Source organism: Lathamus discolor, assembly GCF_037157495.1.
Source record: "Lathamus discolor isolate bLatDis1 chromosome 2 unlocalized genomic scaffold, bLatDis1.hap1 SUPER_2_unloc_1, whole genome shotgun sequence".
Classification (NCBI taxonomy): Eukaryota; Metazoa; Chordata; class Aves; order Psittaciformes; family Psittacidae; genus Lathamus; species Lathamus discolor.
In genome coordinates, this window is record NW_027069094.1 from 818,724 (window position 1) to 833,579 (window position 14,856).

Below are 14,856 nucleotides of genomic sequence, written 5' to 3' on the forward strand. Positions count from 1 at the left end.
CTGGGTGTCAGTGGTCGCACAGGGTGGCAGTGCTCACACTGGGCGGCAGTGGTGACACTGGGTGGCAGTGGTCGCACTGGGTGTCAGTGGTTGCACTGGGTGTCAGTGGTCGCACTGGGTGGCAGTGCTCACACTGGGCGGCAGTGGTGACACTGGGTGGCAGTGGTCGCACTGGGTGGCAGTGGTTGCACTGGGTGGCAGTGGTGGCCCCGGGAGCACCCCTGGAGACGCTGCTGCACACAGGGCTAGGGGCGGCTGCTCAGTCCCAGCACCCAGACAGGGGACAGGGAGCACCCAGCTGGGGCTCTCCAGGCAAAGGGCAGCACCGGGCACTGCTGCCAGTGAAGGTCATGGTCGGGTGGGAGATACCCCACAGAACCCTGGGCGTGCTGGTTCCGCACCAGGCAGCCGATCCCTGGGGATTCCAGAGGAATCACCTTGCCCTGCGCAGCGCAGTGGATCGGGATTGGCCACCAGCAAGGATCAGGACAGGGAATCCAGCATCAGCTGGGTGGAAATGACCTCTAAGCTCACCCAGTCCAACCCTTACCCCAGCCCTGCCAAGGCCACCCCTGCCCCATGGCACTGAGGGGGTGTGAGCACTCGCAGGGCCGGTGCCTGCAGCCCTGCCCTGGGCAGCCCCTTCCAATGCTGAGCACCCTCTGGGGCAGGAATTGTCCCTCAGCTCCATCTGAACCTGCCCTGGTGCAGCTTGGGGCCGGTTCCTCTTGTCCCATCCCTTGTTCCTTGGGAGCAGAGCCCAGCCCCTCCTGGCTCCATCCTCCTGCCAGGCACTTGTAGGGAGCCATCAGGTCCCCCGGAGCCTTCTCTTCTCCATCTGAACCCCCCAGCTCCCTCAGCCCTTCCCCATCCCCGCTGGGCTCCAGGCCCTGCACCAGCTCCATTGCCCTTCTCTGCCCCCACTCCAGCCCCTCAATGTCTCTCTTGCAGTGAGGGGCCCGGAGCTGAGCACAGGATCCGAGCTGCGGCCTCCCCAGTGCCTGGTGCAGGGGCACAATCCCTGCCCCGGCCCCACTGCCGCCCTGGGGCTGGTACAGGACCATCCTGAAGCCTCACGTTTCACGCAGGCTGCGCTGGGACGAGGCTGCGACGCAAGCTTGGCCTCCACAAGGAAAAGAAGGGACGAGCATCCTCAACGAAGGGATCCCCTGTGGTTTCCTGGCCTTTCTCCTGCCCATGGCCCGAACAGGGGGGTTCTCCCCTCCCTTCCCAGCACTTCCGAGCCACAAAGCGCTGTGGCTGGGCTCTGCTCCTCATGGAAGCCGGCACAAAGCCCGCAGTGTGCGCATCCCGGCCGCAGGAAGCGCAAGCCTCAGGGTTCTTATGGAAAGGAGATAACGACAGTTACAGAAGGAGGGCAGTGGGGGGGGAACAGGGAACAAAGCCACTGGAAGCTGCTCTGATGTCAGCAGGTTCAGACTGAGCCCCCCCCCGGGCCCACAGCTCCCGCATGACAGGCAGCAGACACGACACCAGCGTAGGTTTTCTATAGCCATCGATTTCCCCTCTCCGTAATCTCTATTCCAGACCTGGCGGCAGGGATTGAGGCAGCTCCTGCCTTAACCCAGGTGGGCCTCTAACGTCTGACACCAGAAGCATCCAATCCTCCTCCGGATCGGGATCATCCGCATCCCTCGGAGCCCCACTAAACCCAAGCTCAGAGCCCCTGCGCTGGCAGCGGTGCCCCAGAGCTCTGCTGAGGCCGGGGCTGCAGCCAAAACCCCGCTCAGAACTGGGCTTCCCAAGCGCCGCTGCCGTTATTCCCGATGCTGCCCGCCGCATCCATGGCATTCCAGGCCCCCCACGCCAGGGAGCAGGCAGAGCTCCTCCCTGGCTCTTCACCTGCATGGGGCTTTCTGTGCTCCGGGCCCTGTCACAGGCTGAGGAGGAGACCCAGAGCCTGCAATATCCCCCCCAACCAACAGCCTGGAGGCTGCTCCAACCAAGCCTTTTACCAACCAAGCGCTGCCTGAGGCTTCCCAGCACCCTACCGAGGTGAGCGGAAAGCCCAGCACCGAGGGTCACATCCAAACACCCCCACAGCCCTTGGCAATCCCCACATCCCGCCCCAGGGCTCTGCTGGACGCCAACCCGCACCAATTGATTTAGCAGACGGTGAAGCAAGGCCACGAGGTTTGTCTGGAACGACCAAGCCCTGGGGGCATCCGGCTGCCGAGATCCCCCCCTGCTCCACACAGGAGCTTTTCCATCTTTCCCAAGGCGCAAAACCCGGAGATGCTCCCCCCAAGGAGCCCAGCGCAGCAAACGGGACCCTATTGTGGGGCAGGGGGGGACACCTCAGGCACCTCCTGAAGGGCTGAGGAACCCCCTTGACACCCAGGTGAAGTCCCAGTTGGGGCTGGAGCAAGGCAGGGTGCAAGGGAGGCTCTTCCCACCGCCCTTCCCAAGCTGGATGCGCCATTCCCTGCCCGAAACGTCCCAAGGGATGCACTCAAGCACTGGACCATCACCAAGAGTCTCCACAATAGCCATGACCTGGTGCCTCTGGGCAATGCCCATGCAGAGACACTGCTGCTGGACCACATCCCCTCCCTTCTGCTCCTGCAGAAGCCAGCACGGAGAGGGAAGGTGTGGAATCATCCCACCAACCAGGGTGGAAAAGTCCTTTAAGATCACAGAGCCTGGCTGTTATCCCAGCGCCTCCAGCTCCTATCCACATGCTAAGAACACACAACTTGCAATGGGTCCTACCTCTTCGTCGGAGCTGTCCTCTTCATACTCATCCTGAGCAAGCAGAGCCTTGTTTTCCTCCAGTGAGGAATCATCCTCCAGGGCTTTGCTCTTCCTGGGAGCTCCTTTGGCCTGAAAGACAGAACGGAGGAAGCTCAGGGAGATCCCATCACCTGAACCCGTGTGTGGTCCTGTTTGCTCCATCAGGGACCTGCCACCACCACATCCAGTCTGCTGCAGGCCCAGCATCACCACAAAGCACTTGTGCCCCGAGCTGGACAGCGCTGAGCAGTGCAGCCTCCTGCTCCTCCATCCTCTGGGACGTGGCATTACACAGGGAGGAAAGGATGGAAAGGGAAAACATCACAGATCGCCTCCAGCCTCCTCTCCAGCCCATCAAGGTCCCTCTGAGCACTGGATCCCGGTAGATCCCGGTAGATCCCAGATCCTGCCCTCTCAAGGACAGAGCCAGCAGCACCACGTTACCAGGAGGACGAGCACATGCAGGGGTTCTGGTACCCACCAGGAGCAGCTTTTCCCAGCACTGAGCCTCAGCACAGGCCCACCCAGCCCCGTGCTCAGGACTCCAGAGCTGCCTCCTGAAGTGCTTGACATTGGGTAAAGCCCCTCCAGAGCCTGACCTTACTCAAAGCTTTGGCTTCTCTTGCTTGCATTAGCCCAAAGGCTGCGTGGAGACCTCAGAGCAGCCTTCCAGTATCCAAAGGGGGCCTATAGGGATGCTGGGGAGGAACTCTTCATCAGGGACTGCAGTGACAGGACAAGGGGCAACGGGTTCAAACTGAAACTGGGGAAGTTTAGATTGGATCTAAGGAGGAAATTCTTTCCTGTGAGGGTGCTGAGGCACTGGAATGGGTTGCCCAGGGAGGTTGTGAGTGCTCCATCCCTGGCAGTGCTCAAGGCCAGGTTGGATGAAGCCTTGGGTGGGATGGTTTAGTGTGAGGTGTCCCTGCCCATGGCAGGGGGGTTGGAACTGGGTGAGCTCAAGCTCCTTTCCAACCCTGACTATTCTGGGATTCTATTTGGCTTCTCTTACTTGGGTTATCCCAAAGATGTGGCTTCCCTTGCTTGGGTTATCCCAAAGATGTGGCTTCCCTCACTGGGGTTATCCCAAAGATGTGGCTTCCCTTGCTTGGGTTATCCCAAAGATGTGGCTTCCCTTGCTTGGGTTATCCCAAAGATGTGGCTTCCCTTGGTAGGGTTATCCCAAAGATGTGGCTTCCCTTGCTAGGGTTATCCCAAAGATGTGGCTTCCCTTGCTAGGGTTATCCCAAAGATGTGGCTTCCCTTGCTAGGGTTATCCCAAAGATGTGGCTTCCCTCGTTAGGGTTATCCCAAAGGCTTGGCTTTCCTCGCTGGGGTTATCCCAAAGGCTTGGCTTCCCTTGCTAGGGTTATCCCAAAGATGTGGCTTCCCTTGCTAGGGTTATCCCAAAGATGTGGCTTCCCTCGTTAGGGTTATCCCAAAGGCTTGGCTTCCCTCGCTGGGGTTATCCCAAAGGCTTGGCTTCCCTTGCTAGGGTTATCCCAAAGATGTGGCTTCCCTTGCTTGGGTTATCCCAAAGATGTGGCTTCCCTTGCTTGGGTTATCCCAAAGATGTGGCTTCCCTTGCTAGGGTTATCCCAAAGATGTGGCTTCCCTCGTTAGGGTTATCCCAAAGGCTTGGCTTCCCTCGCTGGGGTTATCCCAAAGATGTGGCTTCCCTCGCTGGGGTTATCCCAAAGATGTGGCTTCCCTTGCTAGGGTTATCCCAAAGATGTGGCTTCCCTCGCTGGGGTTATCCCAAAGATGTGGCTTCCCTTGGTAGGGTTATCCCAAAGATGTGGCTTCCCTCGCTGGGGTTATCCCAAAGGCTTGGCTTCCCTTGCTAGGGTTATCCCAAAGATGTGGCTTCCCTCGCTAGGGTTATCCCAAAGGCTTGGCTTCCCTCGCTGGGGTTATCCCAAAGATGTGGCTTCCCTTGCTTGGGTTATCCCAAAGATGTGGCTTCCCTCGCTAGGGTTATCCCAAAGATGTGGCTTCCCTTGCTAGGGTTATCCCAAAGGCTTGGCTTCCCTCGCTAGGGTTATCCCAAAGGCTTGTGGTCCCCCAGAACCCACACCGGGCAGGACCCCTCCTGCACTGCAGCTGAACCCTGAGGCCCACGCATCCTGCTTCCATCAGAGCCACGTCTGGAGCAGGAATTCCCCCCTCAGACACGGATCACGCGCCCTCGCCCACTCGCCGGCCTGGGTGGGTGCCGAGCGAGCTGCAGATCCTTCCCTGGAAAAGAGATTCCAGGGAGAAGGGGGGGCGATGGGGACCCTGCTCGGATCCGCTTTCTGGGAGCACGCAGGGAACTGATGGGGAAAGCAGCCCCGGCCAAGGCTCCTGCTGGGAGCAGCCAAGTCCGCGCCGTGCGCGGTCACCTCGCGCTGCCCGGCGCCGCGGGGGCACGGCTGCGAGCCGGGGATGCGGTTACTGCACCAACAGCGGCTTCCTTGGAAAAGCCGGGAAGAGGCAGACGGCCGAGAGGCTTTATCCCGAGCTCCCGGCGCTCGGATCCCGAGTTTCCACCTTCCCCTCGTTGCCCTCCACTGCTGCAAGGAGATGGGGTCCCAGTGTCCTCCGGGATGAAGGCCACGGAGGCTCCAGCATCCCTGCTCTTCCCAGTGGTGCCCCAACTCCCAGCTCCACAGGCAGGGATTAAACCAGTGGCTCAAGGGCTGCCCAGGAGCTGAGCTTGCTCCGAGAGCTGACACAAGCCGGGATTCCAGCCGGGATTCCAGCCCCGTGGCCGGCAGGGCTGGAAGCAGACTGCAGCATCCCGGGATCAGGCGGGTGTGCTGGCAGGTTCAAAGCCTTTAGGAAAGCTTCAGCGGCAGAGCTCAGCTGGAATCAGGGAATCATGGAATGGGGTGGGATGAAGGGAGCTGAAAGCTCCTCCAGCTCCAACCCCTGCCACTGGAGCGGGGGGGCTCCAAGCCCCTGTGTCCAACCTGGCCTTGGGCACTGCCAGGGCTGGGGCAGCCCCAGCTTCTCCATCTGAGAGGACTCTCAGGGTAAGGAAAATCCCCCAGGAATAGAGGGATCCACAGACCCGGAGCGCTGCCACCGCCCGCGCCCCTCGGACACTGCTTGGGAGCACCCTCCAGGCGCATTCCCACCTTCGGGCATGCACACGGTGCCCTCCTGCAGCCGGGTGCTGATGTCCCGGCTCCCCTCGGCTTCCCAGGCACTGCGGGTCAGGTTTGGGAATGCCGCCGGAGCTCCTCTCTGCTGCCCTGACCGAGGAGGCTCCTGCCACGAGAGGACAGCAGGGAATGGTGCCGCAGGGAAAAAACCCACCCAAACCAGCCCTGGGAGCACCCTCAGCACCCATGGGTGGCGGGCACGCAGGAGCTGGCAGCACCAAGAGCCCGAGTCAGGCAGCTCCGGTGGTTGAAGGGGAGACTGGAGACAAGCGATGGGCTCGAACAGCCCCGATGGGACGCGAGAAGAGGTTTAGGTGCGAAGGAAGGAAGACTGGAGCCACAAAACCACACGGAGCTGGGGGTGGCCAGCCTGGAGAAGAGCAGGCTCCTAAAGGGGGGGACCTCAGAGCAGCGCCAGTGCCCAAACGCAGCCCATTCCAGGATTCCATGCTTCCAGCTCTGCAGCACAGCCAGAGCTGACCCTCCCCACTTTAACCCCACGGTGAAGCAAGGTCTGCAGCTATAAAGCAGGGGAAGGAAACCCTCGCGGGTGCTCGAGCCCCTCAGGTGCGCAGGAAGCAGAAGCGGTTTGTGCACAGCTCTTCCGTGTCCCGCAGCGAGGGAGCAGCAGCAGCGTTTCCTGATCCAAAAGGAGCCCGTTCGGATCGGACCCTTCCTCCGCATCCAGGAGTCATAGAATCATAGAATCATAGAATAGTGTGGGTTGGAAAGGACCTCAAGATCACCCAGTTCCAACCCCCCTGCCATGGACAGGGACACCTCTCACTAAACCATCCCACACAAGGCTTCATCCAACCTGGCCTTGAGCACTGCCAGGGATGGAGCACTCACAACCTCCCTGGGCAACCCATTCCAGTGCCTCAGCACCCTCACAGGAAAGAATTTCCTCCTTAGATCCAATCTGAACTTCCCCTGTTTCAGTTTGAACCCGTTCCCCCTTGTCCTGTCACTGCAGCCCCTGATGAAGAGTCCCTCCCCAGCATCCCTATAGGCCCCCTTCAGGTACTGGAAGCTGCTCTGAGGTCCCCACGCAGCCTTCTCTTCTCCAGGCTGAACAGCCCCAACTTCCTCAGCCTGTCTTCATACGGGAGGTGCTCCAGCCCCTGAGCATCCTCGTGGCCTCCTCTGGACTTGTTCCAGCAGTTCCATGTCCTTTTTATGTTGAGGACACCAGAACTGCACACAATGCTCCAGGTGAGGGCTCACAAGAGCAGAGCAGAGGGGCAGGATCACCTCCTTCGCCCTGCTGGTCACGCTCCTTTGGATGCAGCCCAGGATCCGGTTGGTTTCTGGGCTGCGAGCGCACACTGCAGCCGGCTCATGTTCAGTTTCTCATCGCCCAGCACCCCCAAGTCCTTCTCTGCAGGGCCGCTCTGAATCCCTTCTCTGCCCAACCTGTAGCTGTGCTGGGATTGCTCCGACCCAGGTGTAGGACCTTGCACTTGTCGTGGTTGAACTCCATAAGGTTGGCATCAGCCCACCTCACAAGCGTGTCCAGGTCCCTCTGGATGGCATCCCTTCCCTCCAGCGCATCAACCGGACCACACAGCTTGGTGTCATCGGCAAACTTGCTGAGGGCGCACTCAATCCCACTGTCCATGTCAGCGACGAAGACGTTGAACAAGACCGGTCCCAACACCGATCCCTGAGGGACACCACTCGGTACCGGTCTCCAGCCGCACATCGAGTCCTTGGAAAGCGCTCCTTTGGCTGCCTTCACCTCCCGAACCGGCCTCTCCGAGTGCTCCCACGCAGCTCCTCCTGCTGTGCAGAACGCAGCAAGGAGCTCCTGGCCTGCAGCTTCCAGCAGGAAGGGAGAAGGCTCCCGGTGTCCCAAGAGGGGGGCTGAGGCTCCTCGGGGCAGCTGCTGGAACACTGGTGGAAAGGGGGCACAACGTCGGGGTGCCGCGAAGAGCTGGGGTGCAAGGAGCCGAATGGGTGAGCAGGAAGAAGAGATGAGCTGGAGCGAAGGGGTAACAGCCCCGATGCGGGAGCTGCGGCCATGGTGCGCACCCAGTGTGGGCCAAAGCGACCGTCGCTCGAGCTCAGGTTGAGGTGGAAACCTCTCCGGATGCACACAGGCGGTGAGGGGACATTGGCCACAGCACCAAGCCCAGATCCAGAGGTCAAATGGGGAAAGCCACCGGCAAAGCCACCCTCATCTCGCCCTCTGCTAAAGAGTGGAGAACCACGGAATGGGTTGGGATGGAGGGAGCTTAAAGCTCCTCCAGCTCCAACGGCAGGGACCCCTTCCACTGGAGCAGGGGGCTTCGAGCCCCTGTGTCCAACCTGGCCTCGAGCACTGCCAGGGATGGAGCATCCCCAACTTCTCCCTTCACCCCCTGCCAGTGCCCCAGCACCCTCATGGGGAAGAACTCCCCAAGATCCCATCACCTCTTCCCTCTTCCTTCCCATCCCATCCCTGCCTCCCTTGGCCCAAGCCCCTCTCCAGGCTCCCTGCAGCCCCTTCAGGCCCTGGAGCTGCTCTCAGGTCTCCCCTTCAGGAGCCTTCCCTTCTCCAGGCTGCCCCAGCCCAGCTCTCCCAGCCTGGCCCCAGGGCAGAGCCGCTCCAGCCCTCGCAGCAGCTCCACAGGTGATGGTGGGATGCTGAGGCACCTCTCCAGAGCCGTGCTCCTCCTCCCCATCAGGATGATGATCCCCAGCCCCATCCAAGAAGGTGCTTTATGGAGCTGGAATGGCAGAAATCCTGTCCTTGGGGCCACAGAGGAGTAAAGGCAGCGGCTCTCGCGGACAGAGGAGCCCTGAGCTGTCAGCCAGCGCTGCACAAGTGTTAATCCGGTCGGAACAAGAAGGTGCTGAACTGAGCTGCTCCATCCCAGCTTCCTTTGGGATGCAGGAGCGGGCAAGGCCGGAGGCTCCGGCAGCTGCCTGTCAGCAGGAGCTCAGCCCCGCTCCCGGTGCCTCCCTGCTCGTGGGGCTCTGTAAATATGACCCTGTCCTTGTCAGATCCCATTTCCTCTCTTGATGACTTCCAGCATTCCATGGGCTCTGCCTCCCTCCATGGCAGTCCCGGGGCCGAGCAGAGCCGTGTTCCGTCTGCTCCCAACGGGAATGCCGGTGCCCTGCACTGGGAGGCCGAGCTGAAAGGGTCATTTGCTGCTTTCCCATGCCAGGAACCCTTCCGGTGCTGCTCCCGAGGCACCAGAGGCTCCGGAGGGCGCTAGGAAGGAAACAGGGAAAGCAGGAAGCAAGGAAGGAAGCAGGGAAAGCAGGAAGCAAGGAAGGAAGCAGGGAAAGCAGGAAGCAAGGAAGGAAGCAGGGAAAGCAGGAAGCAAGGAAGGAAGCAGGGAAAGCAGGAAGCAAGGAAGGAAGCTGGGAAAGCAGGAAGCAAGGAAGGAAGCACGGAAAGCAGGAAGCAAGGAAGGAAGCACGGAAAGCAGGAAGCAAGGAAGGAAGCAGGGAAAGCAGGAAGCAAGGAAGGAAGCACGGAAAGCAGGAAGCAAGGAAGGAAGCTGGGAAAGCAGGAAGCAAGGAAGGAAGCACGGAAAGCAGGAAGCAAGGAAGGAAGCACGGAAAGCAGGAAGGAAGCAGGGAAAGCAGGAAGCAAGGAAGGAAGCAGGGAAAGCAGGAAGCAAGGAAAGAAGCACAGAAAGCAGGAAGCAAGGAAGGAAGCACGGAAAGCAGGAAGCAAGGAAGGAAGCAGGAAAGCAGGAAGCAAGGAAGGAAGCAGGGAAAGCAGGAAGGAAGCACGGAAAGCAGGAAGCAAGGAAGGAAGCAGGGAAAGCAGGAAGCAAGGAAGGAAGCAGGGAAAGCAGGAAGGAAGCATGGAAAGCAGGAAGCAAGGAAGGAAGCACGGAAAGCAGGAAGCAAGGAAGGAAGCAGGGAAAGCAGGAAGCAAGGAAGGAAGCAGGGAAAGCAGGAAGGAAGCAGGGAAAGCAGGAAGCAAGGAAGGAAGCAGGGAAAGCAGGAAGCAAGGAAGGAAGCACGGAAAGCAGGAAGCAAGGAAGGAAGCATGGAAAGCAGGAAGCAAGGAAGGAAGCACGGAAAGCAGGAAGGAAGCAGGGAAAGCAGGAAGCAAGGAAGGAAGCAGGGAAAGCAGGAAGCAAGGAAGGAAGCACGGAAAGCAGGAAGCAAGGAAGGAAGCATGGAAAGCAGGAAGCAAGGAAGGAAGCAGGGAAAGCAGGAAGCAAGGAAGGAAGCAGGGAAAACACGAAGCAAGGAAGGAAGCACGGAAAGCAGGAAGCAAGGAAGGAAGCAGGGAAAGCAGGAAGCAAGGAAGGAAGCAGGGAAAGCAGGAAGGAAGCACGGAAAGCAGGAAGCAAGGAAGGAAGCAGGGAAAGCAGGAAGCAAGGAAGGAAGCAGGGAAAGCAGGAAGGAAGCAGGGAAAGCAGGAAGGAAGCAGGGAAAGCAGGAAGCAAGGAAGGAAGCACGGAAAGCAGGAAGCAAGGAAGGAAGCACGGAAAGCAGGAAGGAAGCAGGGAAAGCAGGAAGCAAGGAAGGAAGCAGGGAAAGCAGGAAGCAAGGAAAGAAGCACAGAAAGCAGGAAGCAAGGAAGGAAGCACGGAAAGCAGGAAGCAAGGAAGGAAGCAGGAAAGCAGGAAGCAAGGAAGGAAGCAGGGAAAGCAGGAAGGAAGCACGGAAAGCAGGAAGCAAGGAAGGAAGCAGGGAAAGCAGGAAGCAAGGAAGGAAGCAGGGAAAGCAGGAAGGAAGCAGGGAAAGCAGGTAGGAAGCACGGAAAGCAGGAAGCAAGGAAGCCCACACGGAAGCCCTGGCTCAAGCTGGTGCCGCTGCAGCAGATCCCGCTGTCCCCATCCTGGTGCACTGATCCCTGTGTGGGAGATGCGCTGCAGGAGCCTCACTTCCCGGGTCCAGCCGTGTCTCTGTGCTGCTCCGTTCATGGAATCATGGAATGGGCCGGGTGCGAAGGGACCTTTTCCAGGTCACTCCCAGCAGCTCCACGTCCTCTGGGGCTGGGGGCATGGCCCATGGGGACCTTCTTCCCCCCACCCCAGCACCCCCGGTCCTGCTCCTCAGGCTCCAGCCCCTCTCCCCCAGGCTGGATCCGGGCTGGGATGGCCCCGAGCCAGGGCCAGGACCTTGCCCTTGGCCTGGTTGAGCCCCAGGAGGCTCGCCCCTGTCCCGATCCCTCTGGATCGCAGCCCGTCCCTCCGGCCCTTCCCACCCCAACCATTCCATGATCCCGCGGCTCGCCCCAAGGAGAACACCCCCAGGAGCAGCCCAAACACCTTCAAGGCCCCAACGCACTCAAACCCCCCAAATCCCCATTCCCGGAATGTTTTCCAGGCCTGTGCCGACGCCAAAGCGGCACGATGGGAAAAGCGGGGCCGCGGTGGGATAAACGGACGGCACTGGAGCCATCCCAATGGAGACACCCCATGGGCCCGAGGTGCCCCCGGGGCGCCCACCCAGGCACAAGAGGAACTTCCCACTGAATTCCCACTCCCGAGCTGGGAATGCTGCTGCCCATCATCCAAACACATCCCAATGGATCCCCACAGCAGGGAACATGCAGGGATCTGATGGATCCCCACAGCCGGAAACACGCAGGGATCTGATGGATCCTGACAGCCGGAAACATGCAGGGATCTGATGGATCCTAACAGTTGGGAACACGCAGGGATCTGATGGATCCTGACAGTTTGGAGCACGCAGGGATCTGATGGATCCCAACAGCTGGAAGCACGCAGGGTTCTGATGGATCCTGACAGCCGGAAACATGCAGGGATCTGATGGATCCCAACAGTTGGGAACATGCAGGGATCTGATGGATCTCGACAGCCGGGAGCACGCAGGGATCTGATGGATCCTGACAGTTGGGAGCACGCAGGGATCTGATGGATCCCAACAGTTGGGAGCACGCAGGGATCTGATGGATCCTGACAGTTGGGAGCACGCAGGGATCTGATGGATCCTGACAGTTGGGAGCACACAGGGATCTGATGGATCCGGACAGCTGGAAGCATGCAGGGATCTGATGGATCCTGACAGCCGGAAACATGCAGGGATCTGATGGATCTCAACAGCCAGGAACATGCAGGGATCTGATGGATCCCAACAGTTGGGAACATGCAGGGATCTGATGGATCCTGACAGCTGGAAGCATGCAGGGATCTGATGGATCCCAACAGTTGGGAGCATGCAGGGATCTGATGGATCCCAACAGCCGGAAACACGCAGGGATCTGATGGATCCCGACGGTTGGGAACATGCAGGGATCTGATGGGAACCAGCCTGGGGTATTCCCAAAGCCAGGAATGCGGGGATGGAGACATTGGGGGGGGGGGGGGGTTGGATAGAGACGGGGGGGGGGGGGGATGGAGATGGAGGAGGGGGGAATGAAGATGGGGAGGGGGGGATGGAGATGGGGGGTGGGGGATGGACACGGGCCATGGGGGGAGGAGAACGGGGAGGGGGTGGGGGGAGGGATCAACACGGGAGGGCGGAGGGACGGAGCACAGGAGGGGTGGGAACGCGCACGGAGCACGGGGCCTTCCTCCTCCCCCCCCGGCCGGAGCGGGGCACAAACCGGCGCTCCCCGCTCTTCCCCCCCCCCCCCCCAACCCCATTCCCCGCCGCTCTGAGGCCCTGAGGCCCTTACCCGGGTCCGGGGGAGGGAGCCGCCGCCGGGGCCTTCCCCCCGCTCCTCCTCCTCCTCCTCCTCCTCCGGGTCCGAGCCGGTGCTGTCGGAGCCGGACTCCTCCAGCCCCGAGTACGCGCTCTCCTCGCTGTCCGTGAGCTCCTCGCTGTCCGCGGATGGACGCGGCTGGAAGGGACGGGGCCGGAGAGGGGTCAGGGCCCGGCGGGGCCGCGGGGCCGGGTGCCCCCCCCCCCACCGGAGCCCCCCAACGCGGCCCGCAGGCCCCATAGGCCCCATAGGCCCCGCAGGCCCCGTCACCATGGCAACGCGCCCCTACCTCCGCCATGGCCCCGCCGCCGCCGCCGCCGCCGCCTGAGGCTCCACGTGCGCACGGGTCAGAGGTCACCGCCAAAGCCACGCCCCCTCAGCCGGAGCTCTGCGCGTGCGCACCTACACCCACCGACAGCGAGGGGCGGCTCTCTGCGCATGCGCCCTTCCTGCCGGCGCTCTACGCAGCGGAGGGGGCGGGGTTTGTGTGTGTGCGGGGGGGAGGGGAGGGGGGGCGGGGTTTGTGTGTGTGCGGGGGGAGGGGGGAAGGGGGCGGGGTTTGTGTGTGGGCGGGGGGGAAGGGGGCGGGGTTTGTCTGTGTGCGGGGAGGGGAGGGGGGCGGTCCCGCGCATGCGCGCCGCCCCCCCGCGCCGCTGGTGCTGAGGAGGGGGGGGTGTCCCAAGATGGCGGCGGCCATGCTGGGGCCCGGTGCGCTCCGTGCGCAGGCCGCGGCCCGGCTCCGCGGCGGGGTCCGGCCGCTCTGAGCCCCCCCCCCCCCCCCAAGCCCCGCCGCCATGGACGGGCCCGGGTCCGGGTCCGGGTCCGGGTCCGGGTCGGCGGCGCCCGGCGGAGGGAACGTGCCCGCGTTCCTCACCAAGCTCTGGACGCTCGTGGAGGACCCGGACACGGACGCGCTGATTTGCTGGAGCCCGGTGAGTGCGGGCCCGGCCCCGGGGCTCCGGGTTCGGGTCTCGCCTTGGTCCCCGGTGGGGGGGGGGGGGGGCAGAGCCGGGTCCCTGTGTCCGCCGCATGGGCGAGCCCGGAGCCGGCTGCGGGGCTGCAGGGAGGCTGCGCCCGGGGCTCCGCTCTCTCTGCCCCACGGCTCCCTGCGAGTCATCCCCGTGGGCACGGCCCCTCCTGGCTCCGTCCTCCACTTGTAGGGAGCCATCAGGCCCCCCGGAGCCTTCTCTTCTCCATCTGAACCCCCCAGCTCCCTCAGCCCTTCCCCATCCCCGCTGGGCTCCAGGCCCTGCACCAGCCCCATTCCCTTCTCTGGCCCCGCTCCAGCCCCTCAGTGTCTCTCTTGCAGTGAGGGGCCCGGAGCTGAGCACAGGATCCGAGCTGCGGCCCCCCCAGTGCCCGGTGCAGGGGCACAATCCCTGCCCCGGCCCCGCTGCCGCCCTGGGGCTGGTACAGGCAGGATGCGGCCACGGGCACAGGATGCTCAGGTTCAGCTCCCCCATCCCAGCTCCTGTTCCAGGAGCAATTCCCAGCCGCTCTTCCCAAGTAGCCAAACCTTCAGTGCCCAAGGCCAGGTTGGACCCAGGGGCTCGGAGCCCCCTGCTCCAGTGGCAGGGGTTGGAGCTGGAGGAGCTTTCAGCTCCCTTCATCCCAACCCCTTCCATGCCTCCATGCCTGTGAGCAGCCTCCCGAGGGGGCCGGGGTCAGCCGCTGGCACCGCATCTCCTCCTCGCTCTCCCTGTGCGCTAGAGCCAGGGCAGCCCCGGCAGAGCCGTGCCATGGGACGGGAGGGGAGCGGAGCTGGGGCCTCCTGTGCTTGGCAGAGCTGCTCCTGCCGCTGCGGGCCACGGAGCAGGCAGGGGAGCAGGCAGGGAGCTGCTCGCTCCCTCCCAGCCTGCGCGCATCGGCTCGGGCTGCGGAGGAGCCTCCGGCTGTGTCACTCAGCTGCATCCCGCATCCCTGCTCCTGGCCGCCCGGCAGGAAATCTCTCTTTAATGGGCTGTTGAGGGGAGCGGGGCCGTGTTTGCCTAAGCGGGAGGAATGCTGACATGGAAGCCTCCGCTGGAAGAGCTTTAAGGACCATTCCAACCCGTTCCATGGCTTGGTCCAAGCGACCTTTCCTGCTTTAGATCCACATAGAATCATAGAAGAGTGTGGGTTGGAAAGGACCTCAAGATCACCCAGTTCCAACCCCTTGCCATAGGCAGGGACACCTCACACTAAACCATCCCACCCAAGGCTTCATCCAGCCTGGCCTTGAGCACTGCCAGGGATGGAGCACTCACAACCTCCCTGGGCAACCCATTCCAGTGCCTCAGCACCCTCACAGGAAAGAATTTCCTCCTTAGATCTAATCTAAACTTC

General features: G+C 62.0%; 2 protein-coding genes across 3 annotated transcripts in view; one reads left to right on the plus strand and one right to left on the minus strand.

Moving 5' to 3' along the window:
- Window positions 1–12,951, minus strand: part of LOC136006159 (ribosome biogenesis protein bop1-like) — a 52,354-nt gene extending 39,403 nt beyond the window's left edge. Inside the window, exons 1-3 of the mRNA XM_065664167.1 lie at window positions 12,821–12,951; window positions 12,505–12,669; window positions 2,734–2,844 (exon numbers count right to left, since the gene is read on the minus strand). Coding sequence (XP_065520239.1) covers window positions 2,734–2,844; window positions 12,505–12,669; window positions 12,821–12,829 — 285 coding nt within the window. The 5' untranslated portion in view covers window positions 12,830–12,951. The remainder of the gene's footprint in view (window positions 1–2,733; window positions 2,845–12,504; window positions 12,670–12,820) is intronic.
- Window positions 12,952–13,182: 231 nt separating this feature from the next.
- LOC136006160 (heat shock factor protein 1) overlaps window positions 13,183–14,856 on the plus strand; it is a 47,995-nt gene continuing 46,321 nt past the window's right edge. The window contains exon 1 of one of the 2 annotated variants that reach the window (XM_065664170.1): window positions 13,183–13,463. In XM_065664170.1, coding sequence (XP_065520242.1) covers window positions 13,326–13,463 — 138 coding nt within the window. In that variant the 5' untranslated portion in view covers window positions 13,183–13,325. The remainder of the gene's footprint in view (window positions 13,464–14,856) is intronic. The other variant, XM_065664169.1, reaches the window with a different exon arrangement.